Genomic DNA, 13,096 nt, shown 5'->3' on the forward strand with positions numbered 1-13,096 from the left:
GGACAAAATCATCTTTTACAAATGCCTCTAAATGACATTCACTGAATTAAAGGCAAAATTCAGTAAAAAAAAAAATCACTGCAAAAAATCCTCGTTATCAAGTGTTTTGTCTTGTTTTCAATCTAAAAATATATAAAAATCCTTAAAGCAAGATACATTTGCTTGAGAATAAACATAAGATACTTAGACTTGCTTTCAGAGAATATAATTCTCTGTAAGCAAGTCTAAAAGCAAGTCTAAATATCTTACGTTGCTTCTCAAGTAAATGTATCTTGCTTTAAGGATTTTTAGATATTTTAAAATATTTACATATTTAGTATTATATTCAACATGCAGAATAGCTCCTAAAGTAAATGTATGCTGTTTTAAAGCAGTTTTATATATTTATATTGGAAAACAAGCCAAAACATCAACAAATCAAAAACGTATTTTGTTGCACTATATTATGTGAGAAGACTACCCGCTCTTTTGTTCACTTCGATCCATCATTAATTCACACAAAAAAAAAAAAAAAAAAAAAAAAAACGTTCTTCTTAATAGAGCTGTGTATCACTGATTTTCTTCAAGATAAAATACACACCGCAACACAGATATAGTTTGATTCAATATGTCGTGAGCCACGTGTAACAGCCGGTGCAGTTTCAATCTCACCCCCTTAGATCAGGTCACTTCGCGTGACTCGTAGAAGAGCCGCTGACTTCACAGAGAAAAGCCTGTTTCAAAGTTTATACTTCTATACATGACCTGCTTATTATTTGAACTTCAATAAAGGATGCATTAAAGATACAACGCCGAGGTGTTTCCTTTAAAGATGCACAACATGCAAGTTTTGCTTCAGTGGAACGGCAGCTCCGGCTCCGCTTCATTTCACAACGAGAGTGCTTCTGTATTTTTGTATAATTCCTCATACTTTGCGATCAAATTTGGAAAGTCTGGAGAGCGTCTGTGAGCTGTTTCTCTCCTCAATCAGGCGAAAGCTGCGGTGCTCCTCTCACGCACCATCATTGGAGTTTAATGTGATCTCATGTTACGTTAAATAAGATCAAACGACTATTTGACAACTACATTTTTTGTCGACGTTGTCGATAATGTCAACTAATCGTTTCAGCCTTAGATTTTATGACTTAATAAAATGTCATGTGGTGTAACCATTAAGTAAACGGTATTTAAATACTTGCACCTTGAACACACGGGAGTGTATGTGACTTAATCATTAAGTTGTAATCATTTTTCAAGGTATTTTCTTTTACATAAATATCATGAATTTTCGGTCAAACATATAACGTTTTCTCAGGGATACACCACGTGTGCCAAATGTGCTTTTTCATATAAATATCAAGATATCTGGTATTTTTAAAAACATCTAAGGGGTCTAAAGGGGTCCTTTCTGTGTTATGCTTTATGTACATAAACAACAAAATAGCAACCTACATTTTGGTTACACCAATAAATATGTTGATAAAATATGTTGTTTACATATTTTAAAACACAATTGTTTCACTGCTTATTTTTTAAATAAAAGACTCTGCACTACTCATGCCAAGTAGGTCAGCTTCTAATGAGACTTTTGTTTCATTTTTTATTTAATCTTTTATGTCTCCAGATGATCACACTACATAAAATGTTTTACTTTAAGCCCCAGAAAAAAATAACAAAATGACTTTGAACTCAGAAACTGAAAACAAATCATATTAGAGGTATATTCAAGTAATTGTTTTGTGTGAATTGCATTTTTATGTATTTTTGAGTCATTTAATAGATCTGGCCAAAAAAAGTGTCACGTCATTCACCCTGGAATGATCACATCAGTTCCACTGAAGTCACCTGACTGTTGGGGAGGGGCTACAAAGCTCCTCACTACCATAATCCGGTCGTTTCATACCCATTTTAGCCTACTTGCAATTGTAAAAAAATACGAAACTTGTAAAGAATGTTGACGTTTTTGTTTTTCCCTTACAAAGAAAGCGAATGGAAGGAATTTAGGAATGTTAGGAACAGTAGCGTAGCCAAGGGTGGGCCGGAAAAGACCCAGATTATTAGAGATTATTCTGATTTCAAATATATATTTATAAAATACTCTAAAAATGCATACATTTCTGTGTGCCAGGGAAACATTGGGTACTAAAATGTAATTTATCACAGCTTTACCAATCATTATTGCACATAAATACACCGTGTCAGCTGCTTACCAGGGTTTGGCTGAAGCAGAACTTCAGTCTGTCTGTAGATTTTCTCTGTCCAGTTTTTGGTGCAGTCAGCTCTCGACAGCAGATTCTCAAAGTGAGCATCCAACTCTGTCTTTTCTGCCTGGCCCAGTTTCTCCTCTGTAAACTGCAGCAAAAGTAACACAAGAACAACAAGAATCAGTTACATTTTAACAGCAGTCATTCTGAGAGGCAACAACTTGTAACAATGTAACAATTCTCAGCTGTGTTGAAACACTGTAACATTCTCATTCTACAAACTTCATCCCACAATAGTTCTATTCGAATCAAACTGAATTTATAATGACAGCCTAAACATGGTGTTGGTTTGCATTTAAATCACACTCATCTTTAATTTTGCCAACAATGTTTTTATACGATTATTTTTATATATACCATATTTCCCATATTTTGATACTAGCAACACATAACAAACACTGCATTGTCCACATGTAATTTGCAAGGAACGAAGCAAAAATCATCAAAAAGTGCATGCATATATGATTAGATCTATCACATGGATGGGTTGTGTTTTGTGCTAACGCAGAGGAGGGTGTTACATGCAGTCACGCACTCTATATCAACAGCACCCGTTCACTTTCATACACTCACTGACTGTTGCGTTTATACACATTTATCATAGCACACAGAGATTTAATGCCGGTTCGTACCTGCACAGCCCGAGAGAAGAATATTCCAGCATCTGTAGCGAGTTTCCTCACGTTGAAATCCATGTTGTGAGAGGTGAAAGAGGCCAGTGAGAGTTGTTCATATTGGGCGACACGTGACACACTAGCAAATCTTTCTTAAGAGGCATAAACAAGTCTGCCACCAGGGGGCGCTTGGTGGCTCAAACAGACTTATTGTCTTATTAGATACATTTGAACATGGAAATGTATAATTTTTTTAATATAATAATTACAAAGATTACTCCATGCAAAACAAGTGAAAATCTACACCTGTGATCTCTAGAAAATGATTCATTAAAAATCTTATCCGGTAATCACAAACGACTGTGATTGGTCTATCCTCTGCAGCGCTGAGAAAAGTAACAGGGGCCAGATTCACGAAACGTTCTTAAAGGAATATTCCGGGTGCAATACGTTACGCTCAATCTATAGCATAATGTTACTTACCACGAAAAAATATTTCGACTCGTACCAACTTTTCTTAAAAAAATAAATAAAAATATAAAAAATAGAAGTTCCAGTGAGGCACTTACTATGGAAGTCAATGGGGCCAATTTCTGGAGTGTTTAAAGGCAGAAATGTGAAGCTTATAATTTTATAAAAGCTCTTACATTAATTATTCTGATAAAACTTCCACTATCATCCCCATCCCAAAGAAACCAAAAATCACAGGACTTAATGACTACAGACCTGTCGCCCTGACGTCTGCGGTCATGAAGTCATTTGAGAGACTGGTGTTGGCCCACCTGAAGGACAACACCGAACCCTTTCTAGATCTCCTTCAATTTGCTTATTGAGCAAACAGGTCTGTGGATGATGCAGTCAACATGGGATTGCATCATATCCTGCAACATCTGGACAGACCAGGGACATATGCAAGGATCCTTTTTGTGGACTTCAGTTCGGCTTTCAACACCATCATCACAGCTATACTCCAGACTAAACTACTTCCAGCTCTCTGTTCCCACGTCTATCTGTCAGTGGACCACCAGCTTTCTGACGGAAGGCAGCAGCTAGTGAGACGGGAAATTCACTTCCAGCACATGTACGATCAGCACTGGTGCCCCCCAGGGATGTGTGCTGTCCCCACTTCTCTTCTCCATGTACACAAATGACTGCACTGCCAAGGACCCCTCTGTCAAGCTCCTGAAGTTTGCAGATGACTCATCCAAGATGACAGTGAGTCTGTATACAGAAGGGAGGTTGAACAGCTGGCTGTCTGGTGCAGTCAAAACACCCCAACATTGACCCCGCTCACCATTCTAAACAGCACTGTGGCAGCAGTGGAGTCATTCAGGTTCCTGGGCACTACCATCTCACAGGACCTGAAGTGGGAGACCCACATTGACATTGTGAAAAAGGCCCAGCAGAGGTTGTACTTCATGCAGTTCAACCTGCCACAGGCGCTGCTGATACAGTTCTACTCAGCAGTCATTGAGTCTGTCCTCTGCACTTCAATAACTGTCTGGTTTGGTTCAGCTACGAAATCGGATATCGGAAGACTACAAAGGACAGTTCGGACTGCTTAGATGATTATTGGTTGCCCCCTGCCCCCCCTTCAAGAACTGTACACTTCCAGAGTGAGGAAAAAGGCTGGAAAAATCACTCTGGACCCCACTCACCCTGCACACTACCTTTTTGAACTGTTGCCTTCTGGCGGACGCTTCAGAGCTCTGAGCACCAGAACCATCAGTCACAAGAACAGTTTTTTCCCTCAGGCTATCCATCTCATGAACAGTTAAAACTGCCCCATTGAGCAATAACTATGTGCAATACACAGTTTAGACTTTCTTACATTTATCCAACACAACCAACCTCTTCTGCCATTTCATTCCTCTGAAAAAAAAAAAAAAATAAAAACATTTACACTGTACATAACAGATTGTATTAGATTTGCACTACCCATGTGTATGTGTGTATGTATGTATGTATGTGTGTGTCTGTACATATGTGTATAATTATTTTATTTATTTATTTATTTTTTTTATTATTATTATCTATGTCTTGCTGCTGTTGTGTTGTTTTTTATATTGTTGTACACTGGAAGCTCCTGTCACCAAGACAAATTCCTTGTATGTGTAAACATACTGGGCAATAAAGTTATTCTGATTCTGATTCTGATTCTGTTTATTTGAGCTGTAAAGCTGATTAAAGGTGCACTCAGTAATGTATTCTCCATTAAAAAAATTTTACTCCTAAAGAAATTAATTATCATTTTGAAACATATGTATAAAATCATGGAGCTCACATGAGATGAGGACCCTAGTCATTTCAGTAACCTTATAAAAAGCTGTTTTATTCTACATAGTGCAGGGGCGCCCTCATGGGGGCTGCCATTTGAGAATCACTTGACCAGCTGAATCTCAGTAATGGTCCTGTTATTGGACACTTTCACTCATTGATTAAAGTAATCATGACTGATTGTGAATAGTGAATTTCTACAATGGCATCTGAAACTGAAAACTATTGATTTTCAAAGATGCTGCATCCACACCACTAGGTGTCACTGTAAGTCCAAGAAGATACGAGCAAAAAGTTACTGAACCGTCATTTTAGGATTTTAGGTTTTGTTGGCATTATGTCGTCATGGCAACGAAGGTGTACAATTGGCTCTAACTTTCCACAGATGTGGTTAGTTAATGATTTTATCACAGTAAAATCATGTTAACACATATTGTTTATGTCTTGTGTCTATACTTTTGAAACAGTGAGTATTTTAATGGCCCATTAGTGTCTCACTTTAACACACATTTATGCAATTTATTTTAAAGAAAAAATTAATTTTTGTGGTAATCAACATTATGACACAAATGCTGTTGATTGAGCTTAACTTGTACTGAACCCGGAATATTCCTTTAACTACCATTTTCTTCTTAATTTCTAACTTAAGAAAACAGTTACAAATGTTTTGCATTCCTTTATCTTTTTCTCTAAAGATTGTGTATGATCTTAAAAGAATGGTCTTTTCTCTGTATATGTGATATCTCAGTTGTACTATCATAACAAATCTAAATGATGCTGAGTGTTGTAGTGTTGGTCTGAATCTGGGTCTTGAATCTTGAATCTGATCTACACACTGTTTGATGTGGTTTAACAGGGTTTTCTGACACAAACCTTTGCCGGTCCCGTGTTTGCCAACCTGTGTTGCTCCGTCAACATCAGTGAGGAAGAATATCAGACGTCTCTGTGTTCATCTGAGCCGTTTCTGCAGTTCTTCATCACGTGGGCACACAATTGCCATTTTTTCCTGTCGTACAGATTGATTTCTTCTCAAACCTTCATGGTGATATTATTGATGACTGAGTTTTCTGTTTGACATGACTGAAGGTTTTTCCTGAAGACACAAAGTAGAAGTGAAGTGAACTTTCTTTTGTCCAGCTTGAGAATTTGCATGTACCTGCACAAATACCCTCATTCACTGCTGGTGAAGATCCTGGGTGAGAAATCACTTTCCAATCTGAATACACACTTTACTACATTATGCACAAGACACATTTCTGGAGAATAAAGTAGCATGTAATAACAAGTTAAAACTCCTACCAGGAGTTTTCAAACTGGGGTCTTAGGACCCCCAGGGGCCCACCAGGGGGTGCTAGAGGGTCTGCAAAAAAGAAGTGTAAACATGTTGACATAATTTGACATTATTATCGTTTCATTCTGAAATCATAAGATTAATCACAAATATCTTATTGTATTGACAGCCATAATAAGAAATAAAAATTGGCATATAATTTCATATATTATGAAATAAAAATTATTTGTAATTTTTTTGTATACTTTTACAAATGTATTTGTATATTACACTTTTCACAAAACATATGTATTATTTTTATTACATATATTTTTTAATTGAATTGAATGAAAATGTTTTTCTTCGGGTTAATACATCTAACATTACTCCAGCATAAGAAAGATACACTGTCAGCTTCATTAGAAGTCAATATTTTCCAGATAATATTTTAAGAATTTCTTTTAACTTAAGTGCAATGACAATATAAAAGGGAATTAGTCGATTTTGCATACAAGAATTCTTTATAATATTAAGTTTACTATTTTTTCCACACAGGTCATGTACCTCATGGACATCTCTTTCTTCTTTGTTGAAATCATCATCTGAAAGTTCATCCTGTAGAGAATGAGTGCAATTTTTGTCCCATGTAATAAAAAACACAATTTATGACCCATTGGCTGTGTGTATCTGTCTCACTCTCAGGTGCTGGTTCATTGACACTTGTCTGTACCACTGTGGAGAGACCGTTCTTCATCACCTTCATCATCAACACATCATCGAGACGAGCCCATTGACGGCGCCTGCTGGAAACATAAAAGACACAGAATCAGATGTAATGCAATATTTAATGAAGTGCCACTTTATTTAATTACTAAAATACAAAAGTACTCAGAGATGTGCTGTAATTAACCTCATTAATCATAGGAACATTCATCATTTCCTATCTGTAATCTTTTTTAGAAGTAGAATTTTAATTAGGTATTAAGGCTGTAAAATAGGGGAGTTTCTGGTGCCTCCCTAAGGAGTTGGTGCCCTATGCAGAATGTGTAATATGCATATAGGGAGCAACGGCACTGTCTCTGCGCTTCCACAGACAACTAAACAGGGCATAGGAAAATACCCTTTTTGTACTGCCTAATTTTTTAACTAAATTGTACAGTTGGTTGGTTGTGGCAGGCAAATGTGTTTTATTTAAAAGTGCCTTTGCAAGTCAATATTCTATATATAAAAAAATTCGCAGTATGATCATGTGAAATTGCATTTTCATAAAAAAATTATCATCATTTGTCTAGAATGCAAAGCTTACAAACAATCAACAATAAACTACGCATAAAAATAATAATCACTACATTTATAAGAATATTATCTGTAAATATTTCACAATGAATAAGTACTTTAATTATATGAATATTTATATTTTAATTAGATTTTTATTTTTAATATTTCTTAATTGTTTTTATTTTTAATATTTCTATATTCATATTTGTATAACACACATTAAATATTTAAATATATATATATATATATATATATATATATATATATATATATATATATATATATATATATATATATAAATAATATCCAATTTTTTTCTATTTATATTAAAAATATTTTTTGCATTTTTATTTTCTTTAAACTATTCAAATTTAATAAATTAATAAATTTTATTTATATATTTCTGTGTAATTATCTCACATATGATAATATATATATATGTTCTATACTTGGTTCACATTTAATATTTTTTATTAATTATATATAAATATTTCTATACAATTAACTTACATTTAATAACTGTACAACTCATTTATAATTATTTTCTAAAACTCTTTCGCACTAAATAATTTTATAACTTAATTATTAATATTCATGTTTAATTATCTCACACATGATAATTGTATAAATCATATATAAATATTTCTATAACTATTTCACATTAAATAATTTGATAAATGATATAAAAACATTTCATTATAATTTTCTCACATATTAATTTTATAAATCAATATTTTTATACTATTTTCAAATTTGTTAATGTAGAAACTGTAAATACTGGTGCTGTTTTGCTGTTGTAGTGCAGTTGTGTTGGAATCTGACAGGTTGATGTGTTTATTAACATTAGTGTGTTAAGTGAGTTGTGTTTCAGTGTGAGTCACCGGTCAAACTCTTTCCCGGCAGATCTGCACTAAGATGAGCTCGGTTTGTGTGATGTTTTATATTTCTTTAGGCATTATAGCAGGGAGTCCTGCAGCTGAGCTGAAACACAGCGGCTGTATTAAAGTGAATCAGTGTAAGTGTCTGATGCGGGACGGGTCAGGGGTCATTGACCTGGGCTCACTGGCAGATGAGGACGGGTTCATACAGCGGCTGGAGCCCATGCCATCAGCGCCGGTGAACACGGAGGTGCTGCTGTCATTCAGCCCGTGTCTGCTGTTCTCAGAGCTGGAGGAGTTCACTGTCACTGACTGCACTGATGTGGCTGCATGTGTCATTATCAGGTGAGTTCATGACATTTCTATAAATCAGACAGACAGATAGGGCCTATTGTCATGCACATATACCATGATATATACATGTTACATTTTGGTACTTTTTTTAAGTGTAATTGAGTACAACAGCAAATACTCAACATGCACAATGTAAACACACAATATACAAATAGAAACAAATGTTGCACTGCACAAAGTTGATTAAAGAATCATTTGTGAATCCACTAATTAAATTGCACAGCACTGCAATGTTTAGTATACAGTATCATTTGTTGACTAATTGACAATATGTATCATTATTTTTATCATATTAGTATCATAACTGTTTTTGTAGGTTTCATCAAGACAACAGGTACATCAGTCGTTATTTGAACTATGGCCGACACGAGGGCAATACATTCACCTGTAACGACTCAAAGAAAACCCTCTCTGTGTCTTATTTCAGTGAGTTACCCTGATTAACCTTCTAAATGAAAATCTTTAGGAATATTTACATTTAAGGATTAAATGAATATTCTAGGTCGAATACAAGTAAAGCGACAGCACTTGTGGCATAATGTTAATTACCACAAAAAATCATTTTGATTCGTCCCACCACTTCTTTAAAAAATATAAAAAATCAAACAACTGGGTTACAGTGAGTGCATTTACATGCAAAGTCTGACTTCAGTCAGACTAAAGCAACAATTCATCTTTTTAAAATGTAAGTGCTTTTATAAAATTATAAGCTTCACATTTCTGCCTCCAAAAATCGGCCCCATTGACTTCTATTGTAAGTGCCTCACTGGAACCTCAATTTTTGCTTTTTGTTTTATTTAATTTTTTGTGGCAATCCACATTATGCCACAAATGATGTCGATTGAGCTCAACTTGTATTGAAGTTCCTCTTTTTTTGGAGTGAAAAAAGTTCACCAGTTCTTTTTTTTCAAAATGTTATATGCTGCAGGGAATAAAGAATGAGACATAATATTTTGGCCATGCTTTTCATTATGACCTCCTGACCTCTGTCTGTCTGTCAGTTTATTCAGACAGTGTGGCTCATACTGTCGTTCATTACCAGTGCAGCCCAAATCACTCCATCACCTCCAGGCAGAGCTTCAGTGTGGACGAGCCCCTGCAGATTTGGGTGGAGAGCCCCTGTGCATGTCCTAACGCCTGTACGCTAGAGGACGTGGGTCCTGGCACCATCTTTCTCATCCTCCTCTGCCTCTGTGTGACGGCGTACTTCGTTATTGGTAAATAGACTAGATCTCTCTTTCTGTCTGCATAAGATGATCATGTACACTCAAAAATAATAATTTTAAGATTTACACATTTCAATATCATAAGACAATTCCATCAAATTGAACGGAGTAATCTTTAATAACATAAAATAACTCAATATTTTACGTTTTAATAATTTAACTTTGTTAAACATTACACAATTCAATTTGATGGGATTTGGTTATGAAATTTAAATGTGTTAATCCTAAAAATAGCATACAATATTTTTGAGTGTGGTGCTTGTCCAGCAGGGGGCGCAACATGCAACCAAATAAACGGGACACAGACAATTCATCAATATTAAAACATTTAAAGGAACAGTTCACCAAAAATGAAATACTCTCAACATTTATTTACTCATCCTCACGTCATCCCAGACTTTCTTTCTTCTGCTGAACACAAATGAAGATTTTTAGAAGAATATTTCAGCTCTGTAGGTCAATAAAATGCAAGTGAATGATGACCAGAACTTTGAAGCTCCAAAAAACACATAAAGGCAGCATAAAAGTAATCCATACACCTCCAGTTGTTTAATCCATGTCTTCAGAAGCGATATGATAGGTGTGGGTGAGAAACAGATCAATATTTATGTCCTTTTTTTAATTATAAATCTCTACCATTGACCAGCCCCGACCAGTAGGTGGCTCCACAAATATGCACGAAGATTGCCATTCGCCAAAAAACAAAAGAAGAAGGATGTGAAAGTGAAAGTGAAGATTTATCCTCCTGAGACCTGAACATGACTGCTGTGCGCAGTTTTCATTTCCCTTTTTGATTTGTAACTAGTAGCACCTAATAAACAAGCAACAAAAAACAAAAAAAAAAGATTTTTAGAACAAATGGTAAATCCTAAAAATATATGTCCTCATATGTGGACAGTGTGAAGTTGTGAAATTTTAGGAGTGAATGCACTTAGATGCATAGAGAGCTATAGGATGCTTCCTTGCTCCCTGTTGAGTGAATGACTTAACCTCCAACATGCTGTCTGTCTGCACTGGTCTCAGAACAGTTTGAAATGCATTTTATTTTCATCCTAACTCCATATAAAGCCTCTGAAAGCAACATTATTCAGCTTTTGGATGAACCCATTTATTCTCAATGTGATAATGCACAGTAAGGTAAGGCTCATTGTCCTCGTCAGAGGTCACTGTGTTTAACAGTGTGCTGTTTTGCGATAAATCAATAAAAATATTTAAAAAAATGGCATATCGGATGATACTAGAGATGTTACTCTTTTAATACAAACAGGTTTCCATGTAAAAACGTAATGAGGTTTCTTACCAGATGTAGTTGTGTTGGCGTTTCTCCTAAGGACAAACCTCACTGAGATCGGTGCCATGTTGTGCGTCGAAAGTTTAACCCTTTAATGAAAGCCCAGAGTGTCCTCATCTGAGATCAGTAGGTTTCAATAAAAATGTTGTGATGCGTAGCATATAGCGAAGACAAAACACAATGTACGCGCATGAGGACACAGGGTCGCACAAGGTTATAGTAAAAAACGACTTAAATATTTAACTGTTTCTCACCCACACCTACCATACCTATTCAGAAGACATGGATTAATCCACTGGAGTTGTATGGATTTTTTTGTGCTGCATTTATGTGCTTTTTTGAGCTTCTGGACACTATTCACTTTTATTGTATTGACTTACAGAGCTGAAATATTCTTCTAAAATAAGCACATCTGGGATGACATGAGTGTGTGTAAATGATGTGAGAATTTTCATTTTGGGGTGAAATGTCCCTTTAAGCATGAATAATACCTCAAATTATACGTCTTGTTGAGGAGATTTCTAAGCAATCAAACTCATGGTTTTGGACTTGTGATACTTGTGATCGTATAATTTGTTAATCTCCTCTCTTTGTAGGTTCCTGTGCACTCCGGCCGTTCCGCACTAGTAACGGTGTTCAGATCGCTCCAGAGGAGAGTGTGTGGTGTATGCTCTGTTATAAGCTCACCGACCGGCGTGATGTCCGGCGTAAGAGGCATCACTCACTGAAAGAGGACACCCTATGATCTAACACGAGCGTTTATGGGTCAACAAACATCTGGAGTGAGAACTGGAAACAGATCTTCACTTGTGAACTGCTTCTGCAATAGGAATAAAACACTGTGTAAAATTTGCTCATATATAATTTGTTGGATGCAATGGACATATTGTAACATTTTGGTAAAAACTGTTATTTTCATTAATGGTGCTGTCATAAAATATCTCTTCTACCTGACAGAAATCGCTAAAATAACTGTGTGACGTCTCATTCTGACAGTGACATAGAGGCAGTTGAGCAGCCTGTGCTTCTTTAGCTAATCAGAGAATGCTCTCTGCCTTTAACGTGTTTAGGTTGTTTGCTATGTCTTTGGAGGGCGGGGTTTAGGGGCGAGGCCGTGTGATTGAAGGGATGGGGGCGGTCGACAGCCTTTGTGTTGATAACCACAACAATAATTTCAACTCGTCACTCATCACAAAAAAGCCAAAATTAAGGTTACAGTGTACATGGAATAAGCGGGTATAAAAAAGTGGATGGATGATGAGTTTGACCAAAGTCTTTTTAGCAAGTCAGTCCACTCGGTGGCCATCTTTGGAACGCTGCTGGGCAGCTATTTTTCAGTGGCATGCCAGTGCAGCTCCTATCCACTTGAGTGGGGGAACACCGAAATCTCCAAAACGGTTGGTCAAGATTACGATCAAAGGACATATTTCAATTAAGCAGTAAAATCTGACAACACTGGAATCTTAAATTGTGCTTCTTTACCTCAGATCACGCCAAAAAAAAGAATTTTCCCGGCTTGTATAGCTAAGGCGCATGCGCGTTCTCGAGTTGATTGACAGGCGATGTCTGTATCTAAAAAGTGATTGGCTCTTTTACCTTTAAGGCGTCCCACCTTTCCACATCCGTTGACCACTGGGCGCTCCAATTTCTCCCATTCATTTTAAT

At 36.1% G+C, this 13,096-nt stretch overlaps 1 protein-coding gene across 3 annotated transcripts in view; it reads right to left on the bottom strand.

Annotated features, from left to right (window-relative positions):
• Nucleotides 1–2,983, bottom strand: part of sh3glb2a (SH3-domain GRB2-like endophilin B2a) — a 34,118-nt gene extending 31,135 nt beyond the window's left edge. For all 3 annotated transcript variants that reach the window (XM_051668286.1, XM_051668287.1, XM_051668285.1), the window contains exons 1-2: nucleotides 2,876–2,983; nucleotides 2,190–2,331 (exon numbers count right to left, since the gene is read on the bottom strand). In XM_051668286.1, the coding sequence (XP_051524246.1) occupies nucleotides 2,190–2,331; nucleotides 2,876–2,938 (205 nt within the window). In that variant the 5' untranslated portion in view covers nucleotides 2,939–2,983. The remainder of the gene's footprint in view (nucleotides 1–2,189; nucleotides 2,332–2,875) is intronic.
• Nucleotides 2,984–13,096: the final 10,113 nt, after the last annotated feature.

This window comes from Myxocyprinus asiaticus, chromosome 33 (assembly GCF_019703515.2).
Source record: "Myxocyprinus asiaticus isolate MX2 ecotype Aquarium Trade chromosome 33, UBuf_Myxa_2, whole genome shotgun sequence".
Lineage (NCBI taxonomy): Eukaryota > Metazoa > Chordata > Actinopteri > Cypriniformes > Catostomidae > Myxocyprinus > Myxocyprinus asiaticus.